General features: G+C 39.8%; 1 protein-coding gene across 4 annotated transcripts in view; it reads right to left on the reverse strand.

The window, feature by feature from the left end:
• Positions 1 to 3,754: 3,754 nt before the first annotated feature.
• The window catches only part of adam15 (ADAM metallopeptidase domain 15), a 41,891-nt gene continuing 31,211 nt past the window's right edge, over positions 3,755 to 14,434 (reverse strand). For 2 of the 4 annotated variants that reach the window (XM_036583458.1, XM_036583481.1), the window contains 10 exons: positions 13,991 to 14,186; positions 13,452 to 13,529; positions 12,672 to 12,783; positions 12,356 to 12,506; positions 11,023 to 11,128; positions 10,030 to 10,098; positions 8,316 to 8,396; positions 5,914 to 5,982; positions 5,187 to 5,359; positions 3,755 to 4,770 (listed from right to left, as the gene is read on the reverse strand). In XM_036583458.1, coding sequence (XP_036439351.1) covers positions 4,701 to 4,770; positions 5,187 to 5,359; positions 5,914 to 5,982; positions 8,316 to 8,396; positions 10,030 to 10,098; positions 11,023 to 11,128; positions 12,356 to 12,506; positions 12,672 to 12,783; positions 13,452 to 13,529; positions 13,991 to 14,186 — 1,105 coding nt within the window. In that variant the 3' untranslated portion in view covers positions 3,755 to 4,700. The remainder of the gene's footprint in view (positions 4,771 to 5,186; positions 5,360 to 5,913; positions 5,983 to 8,315; positions 8,397 to 10,029; positions 10,099 to 11,022; positions 11,129 to 12,355; positions 12,507 to 12,671; positions 12,784 to 13,451; positions 13,530 to 13,990; positions 14,187 to 14,434) is intronic. The other 2 variants (XM_036583467.1, XM_036583474.1) reach the window with 2 other exon arrangements.

Here is a 14,434-nt window from a genome sequence, read left to right on the forward strand (position 1 = left end):
GAGGGAAGAAGAGGAAGGAAAATACAAACCACTGCTTCAGCCCAGGCAGCGCTTCCTGCTAATGACATTTTTGTCTTAGCTTATACTTCACACTTCATGCATGTCCAATGTGCATGCATCACTATGTCAACGCCAAACAACAGATACTAGTTTCATTACGTTTTCTTTCTTTTACAGTTTTAGGCTGTGGATGAGGAAATGCAGATTCTGAATCTCATCTGTGTTAAGTAACAGGGCGTTATGTAAGTCTTCAGAGTGAATCTGCACAAAATTGCAGATGATGTTGCTACGGCAATATGAGATGACCAGAAACACATTCTACTTTAACTTATTTACAAAATAAACTGTGTTACACTTTACCCTGTGTTGGGTTGCGCCCTGCGCTCCCCTATTTATCACGGTCAGAGAGAGAAAAACATAGTGGAACATATTAGATTTCACATACTTTAGTGCACTGGTTCTCATTCCTTGTTACTAAGTTAGTAAGTCAGTTTTATTAATTAGCACATTTAAAATCAAAGTGATTTACAGTAATAAACAAGTTTGCCCCACCATCAGTCCTGAACTTACAGCAGTCTTTTTTACAAATAAAACACACAACACACTTTGACACTACTATACAGTCCTCAATCAGTGCAACACATTCAACAGTTCCTAAAAGCCAATCAATAAACATGTGTTTTAAGTTTGGTTTTAGGATAAATGACAATCTTTTATCAAAGGTTCCTGCTTTTTATTTGCACCCTCATATAGCTTCAAGTCAAGCTGCAATCATGCATGCTCACAACAGCATTTACATCAGTGGTCACCAACCCTCCTTTTGGAGATCTACTTTCCATCAGAGTTTAGCTCCAACCTGCACCCCTCAGGTAGCATCTGATCCAGTCAAGGACTTATGAAGGAGTTAATTAACTGGAGCAGGTGTGACAGAGCACAGCTGGAACTAAACTTTGTAGGAAGGGGGTCTCCAGGACCAGGGTTGGTGAACACTGATTTACACTATGCTGAACTTTCATCTGTTATTTTAAAAAAAATAACGGTGTGCATGTGGTAAACATTTTCGCATTTGCACTTGCATTGGATCATGTTCTATTTGAAGTGCAGTAGAGACAACCAGTGAAAATTCTGTTTTGCACTTTCTGATGTAATACAATGTTTTTCATTACAAATTACTATCAAAAACCAATTTAGTGAAATATAGAATCTTTGAAATACATGAATTTCAGAAGTCCTTCTGTGGAGTTAGATTTAAGCCAGACGATATTTATTGAAGTGTCTACATTTTGTACTTCACGTTCATATCTTATCAGCTTGGACAAGTTCGTGTTTTGGTTTGCTATGTGCAAACCTTTGGCAGCACTGTAGAATCACAGTCGTACAGTGTGCTATAAAATATGTACGTTACCTTACTTGTAAAGTCTGCACTGTGGCTATATTACAGTTTGTGAACATGAAAGCAAAAAGGTGAACTTTACCCACCATCTTTATGATACTTTCATTCGGTTTGACTAACACAAGTGTGCGCCTCATTCCTGACGCGCGAACTTTTGACCGCGCCGTTGCGCCTCTTTCGGAATCGCAATCGTAAGACCCAGAGAAGACCTGGCAACTGTGGTCACTTCTGGATTGTGATTGATTGACACTCTTCACAATAAAAGACCATGTCTTCACTGGGCGGTTTTTGAAGAGGCTGCATTTTAATGATTCGGTGCGAGCTCGCTAGTAACTAGACAGAACCAGAGGTAGGAGCCCAGGCGCTTTCTGTTGCTCCCAATAAATTAAAAAAAAAAAAATCAAGAAGGCGTGTCAGATCTGCGTCACCTGCCCAATTTGCACAGCGCATGCGCACCATTGTCACACATGCTTAGAGAACGTTACTTTTAATTGCGTTACTCGATCTTTCTGCAGTTTGGAATTGTAATTGAGCTGTAACAACACGACTATAGTGTGTTCTGCGGCAGTTTACACTCTTCTCTGCTCGGGTGGTGAGCTGATACTTGTATAACATGGTAATAAATTGTGTTAAGGTGTGATTATCTACCTGAGCAGCGTTCTTGGCCTCAAGCATGAACAAAGCTGAGCAAAAAATGTCTTAGTTCCTATGTAGTGTGCACTATGTAGGTCATTATATAAAGACCGCCACACACAAATAGTACACTAAATGTCTAAATGAAAGCCATTTATATTCAGTCATAGCTGCACAACATCTTGTCTAACATTAAGTACGCTATTTGGGTGTCGATGCCATAATTTCATGACCTGTGCAGCGCACTATATAGGGAATAAGGAGCCATTTGAGATTTAGCCACAGACATGCTCTCATGCTGAACCAAAGTGATAGTAACACTTTGTCCGTACCCCACTTGCCTCTCCGTGCTCTAACCTGAATGTTCTTACCCATAAATGAAATATAATACTGAATCTTGGGGGGGGGGGTTCCCCAAAAAACTCGGGAGAGTCAAGATCCATATTGCAGCTTTGCTAAAACAACTCAACAGAGTCAGCTTTTTGAAGAAAAACAGCAGCTGTGTGCTTAGCTTCTACTCAGAATATCAGATCGAACTGATAGCCATCTAGCCTACTGAAGCTTTTTACACAACGCTTCCTTGCAGAATACCAGCCCGCACTCTGCAGAAGAACATGTGAAAGGGGGTTTGTAAACTAAATGAACCTAAACCCTTCTTGACTTTTTAGAACAGGGTATATTAAATTCTTTAAGTGAACTAACCTAGGCGTGCACTGATGCCACAAAACAAAGTAGCATTAAACTAGGACAGAGAATGAGACTGCTTATGCTGTGGGTTCAGCAAAGCACCCCAAGTGGGGTACAGATCAGGCAGTGTCGTAAAACACAACGCAGTGTGCACGTGTTACAGTGGAGCACGTGCACGGTGCAAATCGGGTAGCGGCAGGGCAGCTGACTGGATGTGAATGGGGCAAAATGTCAAAAAAAGTGAATAATACTCATTTACAAATTGCAGTTTTGCATAAAAGCTCCAAATGAACCCGTTCATTTTTGCTCAGGAGCGATCTTGCAGCATCTGACCAGAAGGCCTGGTGAAGTGATAGTTACCTTAATTGTAAATGCCTTGAGACAACAGGGACAAGTCTTTTACTGTGAAGAGTGTCAATTAAACACAACCCAGAAGTGACGTCTAAAGTTCGCATGTCAGGAATGAGGCGCAAACTTGTGCGGGTTAAACCAAACAAACTAATCACAAAGATGGTGGGTGAAGTTCACCTTTCTACATTCATGTTCACAAGCTGTACTATAGCCACAATTCAGACTTTAAAAGTTAGGTATATATTTCATGGCACACTGTACAATTGTGGTCCAACAATACTGCAAAAATTTTGCACATAGCAAACTGAAACACAACCTTGTACAAGTTGTTCTGAATGAACTGGAAGTACAAAATGTCAACAAAATACAAATCTGAAAATGGAACTGAAGGTAAGACCCCAAAATTAATCACAGAAATACATTTAAATTTAAAAGCTAATCTACGCCTTTAAAACACAATTCACAAATACAGTGTTTTGGCTTAAATGTAACACCTCATTCTGTAGGTCAGATTCACATGAGTCATCTGAACATGTGCTTCAAGGCTAGAAGGAATAAAAAACTCTTGACCTTTTTGTACAAAAGCCTCAGTGGTCTGTTGTAACTACCAGTCCAGAATCTTTAATCTTTTTACTTAGAACTTTTTGGACCCCACTGTAGCAATAGAGTAAAACACAAAGCAGTCCATCCTTAAAAATAGGTTTCATGTTTATTGCGTAAAAATACTGTATACTGCATGATAAACACCAATCTTTGACTTCCCCTTTCAGTATTTACAAAAGGCAAAAATTCCAGACGAACACTCAGCACTGATGTCGTCTTTGTACTGATACAAACGTGGGATTTATTCACTGAGATGAGCGTAACAAGTGCACAATCTAGCTCATGTTTCCTCTGTTACTGAACTTCTATTTTTGTTTAAATTAGATCAGCCACTCACCGTGAAACTTCCCTGGAAAACCTTTACCTGGGTAGTTTGCTTAAGGGCACAAATCAGTAGGATGGTAAGCTAACACTTCCACAACAGGCCATATACCTTCCAGGTCATCAGTGATTAGCTTAGGCCACATAAGCTGGGGTAAAGAATTTTTAGTTAGTGTCTGAAAGTGTAGATTTCCTGGGCTTTCGGTCATGCTGAAGTGCACAGGAGTTCAGAGCAGCCTGCAGACTTCACTCATCTGGTGTAGCCAGCACAGGGCCAGTGGGCTGCCTATTTAGTTCAATCTTTATCCACATCTGTCAAACGTCCATAGCAGGTTCTCCATTCTTCACCTTCAAGGCATTGACTGGCTAAACATTTTGCATATATCCATGTGTTTAACAGAACGTACTGGTTGTTTTCACTACAATCTGCATATCCGTTGATAAATGTCTTCACAAGCATGGTATTCTTGTTTTCCAGCACAGTCTGAAATGCCACTAAAGGTCCAGTGAGTTTCAGCATGACTGTTTGATTAGTTCTACCAACCAGAAATGGAAGAAATTCTTTTTAGGGTGTTTGTCCAAGTCCATTAATAAGTCATAGCTAAGTCTTCTCTCATGGTCAGTGCAATTAGAATTGTGCAAGTCTGCAGCACACCAACGGCCCACGGCCGGTCCACGCTGGTTCAACAGCAGAACAGCATGTTCTCAATGGTTACATAGGGGTAGGGTTGGGGTATTTCCTGGGATGTTGTGGGCCCCTAAGTGGGGGCAATGGGGCACGTCTACATAAAAGAAAAAAAAAGAATCAGTATGGTCCGCAACAATTCAAATAAACCAATTTTAGATGCTTAAGTTTCCCTTTTTTGAAAGCTAACAGTGGCATATTATTCTGAGATGTTCCTTTGCTTTTGAACAGAAAATTCTTTTAACTAAGTACATCTTAAATATTATAACACAAAACTGAACAATTTATAGATACATTTATGTAATTACTGCTTTCTAACACTAGCCCCGAGGGCCTGGCGAAAATGGTTGCTAAATAGATTTGTATTTGGCAGCTTTTCGTTAGAATTTTCCATTCCACCTTAAATGGAGTGGCAGTTACCGTAGTCTTTAGCAGTTACATTCTGGCACCTGTACAGGCATTATCATTTATATATACATGCACACACATACTGTGTTAAGACAGTATGCGAACCTTGTTGGAACAGCAGCAGCAGAGGGAGTGAAGCTGGAAGAGGGAACAGCAGCTTTATGGTTCCCGGCTGGCTCAGAGGCAGGCAGCAGGCGTAGGGGAGGGGGATAACCAGAAGGGTCTGCAGGCAAAGGCTTCTTGGGCACTGGAGGTTTGGGGGGAGGAGGGGTCTGGATCTAAAACAGCAGACAGCAAAACGTCAAAAGCCAAGATTCTTTTAATGAAGGAGAAAGATGATCACTTAAAGTGATGATTCAAGGAAAAATCAAATGAACAGTTTCCAGTTTATCCTGAATACAGTTGATCAGCTAAGGCATGTTTGGTGGCTGAAGTTTGCTTCTTTGGTTTTGTACTGGAGCTACAAGATTGGAGCTATATTGTGACATACAGCTTGCACAGTGCTAATTTGTGGGGTCTCTCATTACCTTTTAGTTACATTTATCTTGTAACTCCAGTGCAAACCTAAAGAAGCCAACACCAAATGTGCCTGAAGTGAAAAGACATTGTGAATTAGATTTTTTTGCTGAACCATCACTTTAACTTTCCCTTGCTTTCCAAACAGCCCAAATGAATTGGAATTCATTCTAAAAAGAGGTACCGCAGCAATCAAAGACAATAAGAACTAAACAGAGACTTGAATGTCCAGCAGAGTGGAGCAATAAGCACATGGCCTGACTGCAGCATACAGGGCTGCCAGCCATCTCTCTGCACAGCTGCAGGGTGCTGGTACCTGTCTGTGTGAAAGGACAGGGTCGGGGGGGAGAGGCTTGCTGGGTGCAGCCGGGCGCGTCACTGTCAGCTGGAAGATCCGGTCAAAGATGCAGGATTTTAACAAAGAAGAAGATGGATGAGGACCACCACTCAGTACTACCTCTTCATCTTCACATTACAACACTCATCCACCCAAAATCAAGCACAGAATCACAGGCCATGCATCGCTACTGCATCGCAGGAGAACGATCAACTCATTCCCTTCATTAACTCAAACACATAAGCTTAATTACATTATTTTCAACCAAACTATCTCAGTGTTTACCGTAACAGGTGACAGAGCAAGTTGTCATATTTTAACAGTTAATGGTAACAAATAGCAGTTTCAATTTACTTAAGTTTTGAGTGACTTTTACTAGTAGGGTAAATATGTCTCAACTGCAAATTCAGAAAGCATTTCCCCCAACAGGCCATCGCAGATTTGCTTAATACTTTCAGGAAAACTGAAAATTTCATGCATTTGTCATTCATATATATCAAAATAGCCTTTTAAAATGGCACTCATTTTAAATCAAATTGCATTTAGAAATTGTATATGTGGGCTATGTCAATGTGACAACAGCTAAAATCATACTCATAACACCAACATGACACCAACAGATGTGAGAATCCTCACTAGGGTTTCTGAGTATCTGCTAGACTTTGACTCACTCTGTCTCCCTTGACAGCAAACAAAAAAACCCAAACAAAAACCACACCGATTACAACCAATAAGCCCGGCAACACATTCAAACACATATTAAGTAAGGTTTCTCACCAGGGGCTCATAATGCACATGGACTGTTTAATTGTGGTCAAAGAGACTTCTTTTTAACCCTTTCTATGTCTAGCATTATTTCTGCCGTGTTATCTGCTTTTCTCCTTTAACAGTGTGAATTCTTAATTGTGTTGTCAAATTCATTTTGATGTGTAAAGAATGTGATTAACAAAGTCAAAAATGTCAATTTGGGTCACCAACTATCATTCTGAACAAGCAAACAAATACATGGGAACATACTTTATGTTTGATTCACCCTTTATTGTTACTGAGATGGAACAAATAAAAAACAAGTCCTTAGAGATCTGAATTCTGTTTTGAACGTGTGCTTCTTTTAAAGAGATAGAAAACATGGTACCATACAGAAGACTTCAGTTCCACATGCAAATACATGTTACTATACCTTAATCCTCTAGTGGCAGAATTTAATGATAAAAGCGTGTTAATCTCTAAATGTTAGTCTCTGAATGTTTCACAATGAGAGATTAGGTAAGATAAATACAGTGTCCTCCATAATGTTTAGGAAAAAGACATATTTCTTTTTATTATTTCCCTCTGCAGTACACAGTTTTAAATTCCTACTCAATATTAATAAAGGGTATTTTTATACATTTTACTTTTACCATGTAGAAATTTCAGCACTTACCCTAAATACCCCCCCCCAACAAGATGACTGTGACGTGGCAGTAGTGTGTACAGTAAATTTGTCATGTTTAGTACTTTGTTGAACATCTTTTGTGTGCAAAGTCTATGACTCAGACATCTTCCTTGGCCTACATTTATTTAATTAAGGTACTGCGTATCTTCTGTGGTGATGCTCTGCCAGGCTTGTACTGCAGCCACCTTCAGCTCCTGCTTGTTGCAAATAGTACCTGCTCTGTGAGGGTCCATGGGGGTCCTGACCACTGAAGAACAGGGTAAAAGGATGGACTACAGTCTGTAATTGTAGAACTACAAAGTGCATCTATATAGAAAGTGGAGCTGATAAAATGGACAATGAGCATAGAAACAAGGAGGTGGTCATAATGCTATGCCTGATCTGTGTAATTCTAACATTTTCTGGAATCCTTGCCACAAAGAATTCAGGCTGTTTTGAGAGCAAAGGGAGGCCCTACCCAGTATTAGTATAGTGTTCCTAATAAAGTGCTTGGTGAGTATATAAAAACACCCTTTATTAAAATCTGAGAATGTCTACTTTAATCACGTGAACTGTTTGAGTACAAATTCCAAAAGTACAAATGTGTATGCCTTTGTCCTAAATATTATGGAGGGCACTATATAAAACTGTATAATGTAATTAATTTGCTGCTGAGAAACCCTGCTTTAAAGCATTCAGATCTGTTCAAACACCCAGTGCACCTCAATAATAATTAATAATCAATCTCACTACTTGTACTGGAAATAAACAAAGACACATGCACTGGCACACACATCTAGACCACGAGCCATACAGTACTGAAGAAAAGATGCTAGATGGAGATTAGGTGTGATGATTAATATCGTAGTAAGGTGAGAGTCTATGAGACACTGAGATGAAGACTATCTGGTTGTGCGAGTTGGAGCACACAAACACGCCGTCATGCGTGGCAGCAACCCATCTCTACCTTTCGCTGTGTCTTGCTCTCTGAGGGGGCTGGGTCAGGAGGGAGGGGCTTGTTAGGAGGGGCGGGACGTTGCCCTGGTGACTGGGGCGGCAGAAAGAGCAGCAGAGTGTCATACACACACATATACTAGTAACAGTCTGCAGGTACTATGAATCTTTAAGACATCATAGTTACAAACAGTTGCAAATACATGTGTGTATACACAGCCCTTTCCTACTCATACACTATGGTAAAGAACTATCTAAACCGAAGCAAATTCATTGCCAATGTTAAGATACACATAGATCAACTATCCCTACAGAATAGCTGAAAATTCCAGTAACTGATATCTGCTGATTTAATTTAAGACGCTCAAAAATAAAATAGCCTTCAATATCTTTAGTTAAACAGTGCTCTATTGACTGTATGACTCGGTTCTCAATTGTATCATTTCTTAATATCAAACAGCCGTTAGCAGTTCTGTTGGTTTCTTTTATCTCTTTTTTTTCATTTTTCATCAGTTCTATTCATAGAAAGGCACTCGAGCTATGCTCATGCTAAAAGTGAGGTTTAGATGCATTTTACATGTTTTTATTTTACCACTGATGGTGATGTAAACTAACCAGTTTATCCTAAATAGCTGTAATGTACTGTACAGTGCAAAACTCAAAGACCTCCCTACATTTATTTAATTTCCAGTCAGTACAGCCATTAACTTTAAGTTATTAATTTTCAGATATTTATGAGAAGACTAACTGACTAAACAGAAAATAATCCATTTGCATAATATCAAAGACATGCATAAAGTCAAAGGAAAGTGAGCAAAAAATCAAGAAGATACACAGAAATTGGCACTCCTAACAGCCTTGCAGGACCTAGAAGACCAACAAAACTGTCAGATAAACAGTCCTTAAAACTTTCATCTTTGAGAGAGAGGAGAAAATCAAGCTCCACTCTTGCTTTAGGTCTGAAAAAATGCACAGGTTTTTCTGTCTATCCTTCAATTGTGAGAAGACAACTCAACCTTATTAGCCTGAAGATGTGTATGACATGAACATGCCGAACTGTCAAGAAGCGCAGAAAAGGAAATAAAAGAAAAAAAAAGAAAAACTGCAAATCAACCAAATCAACCTGCTGGTGTTTTCAGAGCAATGGACTGATCACCGCAAATCCAGATCTCAACAATCACTGAATGTGTTGTTGGGACGTAGAACATACAACCAACTTCTAAGACTGAACTTTGGAGGTGTGAAAAATATCCCTGCAGATTTCTTTAAAAACTGAAAGCAAGTTTTCTGAAAAGAATAGGAGCTGTAATAAAGGCAGAGTGGACACACTAAATATTGAAAAAAAAATTGTATGTAATATTTAGTTGCAGACACTTCCATGTAATTGTCTTTTAAATATGTTTTCTGCTTTTTTCCTGATGCTGAAAAATGAACAACCTGTAATTAATGGCTGTCTTGACTGGAAATAAAATAAATGAAGGGTGGTCTCTGAAGCTGAAATGGGTGCTTAAGCAGGGAAAACACTTAATTTCGCAGGACTGGGGTACTCTATGACCAGGACTGGGAACCAATGCACTAAGCTGACAGTTGATCTTAAGAGTGCAATGATTTCATGCTTTATCATACCACTGATACTATGTATTTGGTTACTAGCTTGTGCCAATAATGGCGCCTATGGTGTGCACTCTTGTCCTCCAGTCTCCTCTCTGGCAGAGGGGACAGTTTACCTGAGCAGGCTGTTTAGAGACAGGATCAGGTGGGAGAGGTTTAGTAGGAGGAGCAGGCCTGCCCTGAGCCTGACCAGAGAGAGAGAGAGAGAGAGAGAGAGAGACGTAGACAGCACATGCACATATCAAGTTAACAAAGGACATTGCCAAAATGACGTGTATTTCAGTTTAAAATGCAGTAAGCAAGAAAAAAGAAGCTGTGGTTTTCATAGAACAAGCAGTGGGCTGAGGTTAGGTAGAATGATGTACAGAATTAAGTCATGTCTCATTTGAGATGGATGTGAGATTAGAAGTATTTACACTTCCTAAAATGCTGTCACTCTCAGTAAACGATGTGCGAATTTTCTTGCACCCCTAAAAGGAAAGCAAATGCAAGCAGGAAGCAGGTGATGCAAGTGTTTTCGACACAGCTTTAGTATAACAGATAGTTGGCAATTACAGGGAAGCAAACATTCAGTCAGCGTAACTACCTGCAGTACAAATCGGGTGTGGACTTGCTATGAGCATTATAGCTGTAAAACCATCTTAACAGATGGAGAATTGAGATGCATCCATCATAAGATGCTTTTGGGAAACCTGTCTTTGTTTAGTTTCGTAAGTACCTGCCTAAAAAACACAGATCATACAGTAGAAATAGGCTAATCAAAAGCTTCAGTCCATACAGACTTTAACATTATTCTTGAAACTGATACCACAATCATTTGACTCTCTGCACCATATATGCATATAAATTAACCCTCTAAAACTCTAGCATGATTAATCATTCCCTGAATGACAAAAAACACATACCAAAAACAAGCTGCAAGCATTTATAATACGAGGAACTGAGAAACTAATTTTAAAGGATCAGTGTTGCGCTGCTTTCGACGACCATGAAAAACAAAGCATTACATCTAAGTACCCCTTTTACATGTAACATCAAATGCAAGTGTTTCAGTGTCTCTGTGGTGTCTGACCACAAACAGAAATAATGTCAAAGGGGTCAGTCTGTACCTTGCTAATGGCCTGTGTGAGCGGGATGTCATTCTGCGTCCACTGGTACCTCAGTGGCAGTACCTGCTCTCCATTACGAGCATTTCCTCGCTCAGTGGCTGGAGTCCTGAGACAGAGACAACACAGACAGTCAGATCGGTTCATTTTAGTGGAGTGGTCTAAAACACATGTACAGTGTAACTGTACATCATAGATATAGCTACTGAACACTAACGAGGCTACCGCAGAGCTGGTGTGAACTCAGGGAACAACCCAAGAGAGAAACATGAATGTTGTGAACCATTCAAAGGTATATTACAGACACGTTGAGAAGAGACATACATCTTTTACAGATGACTGTTGAGAATGCCTGTAGTAATATATACAATGGACATCATATTTCTTAATGGTATAGAAGTTTGTTAGTGTAAATTCTTGACAAACTTTCTTTTTCTGAACAAACTCATTAAAGCACACACCGGGCACTGAGCTACCAGTGATACACTATCCTAAATTTACTAAATTCACTAAATCAGACACAGCTACCATCGCTGTACATATGTCTTCAATCACAAAATACCTCTCCAAGTCCACCTCTGGTAGTTTCACACAATATTCAATATGGGCCACAGACACTCTACTGTGATCAAGGGTAAAACAGAGAAAAGTGGGAATCAACTTCTGTTGTGGTTTACATCTGCATGTCATAGCCACTCTTTGATGTACTGCATGAAGCTAAGACGTTATACATTTAAAATCATATAGTTTTCAAATGAGTGTGCTCAGTGAGATTAAACAGGGACTGTACAATGTCACATGCTTTGCAAGTGCACTTGGCACAGAACTTCAGTTTACTTAATTTCCATTAATGTCTCATTTTCTCAAAATAATTACTTATGATACTGAAATAATCTAATAATAAGTCTCACTTACCAAGTTGAAAATTGAGAACAAAAAGTAATTATTTTGACCTTATGAGTCAAAGTTTAATTCAAAACTTTTTATGGTGGGAACACATTGTCATACAAATGCACATTAGCCAAACACATGGTTAAGTGTTGGCAGACTGTTGGTAATTAGCGCCTCTTTAAGTAAATCTGCCCCATAACCTGTCACACTTACTATCACAGCGAATAACAGCGAATAAGGAGAATGAGGTTTGGTTTTACGCACTGTTTTTCTGAGTGCTAATGCTGCATAATTGGCACTATTCTTGATTCAAACTGCATTAAAAAACAAATTGCAAGCATAATTTTAAGACACTTTATTGTGCAGTCCTACACTACTCCGTCATTATAACAGTCTACACTCTCAGTAACACAGCCTGCACTCTCATTTTCTCCCTCTCTCTCACCGGCTGAGCTGCCTGGCCTTGCTGAATGGAGTGCTCTTGAAACAGAAGATGCTTCGTCGGCAGCGAGGGAAACGAATGGCCAGGAACAGCAGGATGACCGGCAACACAAACAAGAAGATCACTAGCAGAGCCACACGCATGGGATTGGAGTCTGAACACACACAAACACATACAGATATTTAGAATAGAGAATATACAGAAGGTTAGAATAGTATTTACATCCATGATGCCATGGGTATTAGTGGTATTTATACATGACCATGCATGACTGTACACTGTGCATGGGTGAGTGTGAAAGCATGCAGTGAGTGGGCACCTTTGGGCTGGCGTGCAGGGCCGCTGTCTACACTGCCTCCAGCTCCTGAGTATCTACAGTCTGGTGGAGCCCAGCCCACATCACAGTGACAGTTCTTGTTGCTGTTGCACACCTAGACAGGCAGAGAGGGAAGTGAACAGTTTTTCTTCGTTTCCTCTTTGTGGTCTCAGGATTGAAGTGATACTGTCTGTTGGTTTTGTGTTGTGTTCTAACAGAAAAATCTTAGAATCAGCATCATACATTTACAGTTTAACGGTGTGCACACGTTAGCCCTTAGCTCCTAGGTGTGGCTCTGTGAAACTAAAGTGAGGTAATCAGAAACCTCAATTACATCTGTAGTGCTCTGAAATCAGAACCAATTCTGATGTTTTGGCCTTTTTTGCAAGACAGAGATTACAGCACCTCTAACTGTAATCTATGGGCAAAGGTTAAGCAGAGTGTCAGTTCTGCTTTTAAAGTCAACTTAAAACCAAAATGGATCCTTTTTACCTCGTTAGTTTATGTCCCTGGTCACGTTAAGCACAATTCATCACAACATACCATTTAATAGACAAAAATTCTTGCTTTCCTGCAATCTTCCATCGAATGTAAAAACTTCTGCCTGCCTCTAAAATGTCTTTTTTTGTATTATTATGTATAATGTGAATACAGTAAAAACAAACTGTATTATATCTAACTTTCCCTCATGGCTACAGGTTGTGTGCTGAATTGACCAACTGCTCAGAAAAAGAGAACGCAGGTTTCAGTAAAGAGGCAGTGCTAAAAATGTCAACTGCTCACCCCATGACCGTTACACTTCCTGTGACACTCCTCAACACCAAACACAGACGCATCCTGACAATGCTGGTCTAAACACACCTAAAGACAGAGAGGGAGAGAGAGATGCACACATTATAAAACAACAAACTACATTATCTCTATAGCATAATTGATGCATCAGCCACACAGCTAATAGATAAATGTTTAAAAAAAATAAAAATACAACAGACATGACCACACAGATGAGAGCTGCATTAGCTATACCAGTGTTTTTAACCCCAGAGGGCATTGGTGGTACTGCTAAGGGTCCGCTGGCAGTCCAACGTAAAAGACACAGCCAGCTAGATAAGTTTATATTTTCAGTGAAAGTCAAGCCAAGCTTTTGTGGTCGGTTGTGTGGGCCACAAGGTGCAAAAGGTTGGAAACATTTTTACTTCTGAGAAAGTTTTCCCTCAAATAGAAATATATAAATATGTTGCTTGCAAAACTATTGGTTTCCAAAGGCAAACAGGTAAAATGCACTGATTCGTATACAGCACCTGTATTGTACAAACTCTCACCTTCCCAGGAGCACAAGCTGTTCCCTGCGCCACCATGGCTGGGTCAGAGACATCGTCACCCAGGTCAAAATAAGCCCCTCGACATGTGAAGTCACTGTGGTTCAATCTCACCTTAGTTGTCAGAATTTCTGCATTAGAGCCCAGCAGGGGGCGATCATTCCCACCCTGACACTGGATTCTGCCACAGTGCACATCCCTGGTGAAAAAAAGGGTGGATTTCTTAAATAAAGAAACAAAAGTGCAGGACTTCAGCTTTACAGCAGCGCTGTTCTATGTACAGTAGCATGTACTAAGCATCACAGTGGCAAAGAGATATTTCAAGTATATTTAAATTAAAAGATATAATAAAATATTCAGTACAATATTCAGTCCTCATTCACTGCAGCAAGTTAAGGGGTCTGTTTTATTACATTTCCAGAAATCAGTGTGATTTTGGTGAAAATT

This window comes from Colossoma macropomum, unplaced genomic scaffold (genome assembly GCF_904425465.1).
Source record: "Colossoma macropomum unplaced genomic scaffold, Colossoma_macropomum, whole genome shotgun sequence".
Classification (NCBI taxonomy): domain Eukaryota; kingdom Metazoa; phylum Chordata; class Actinopteri; order Characiformes; family Serrasalmidae; genus Colossoma; species Colossoma macropomum.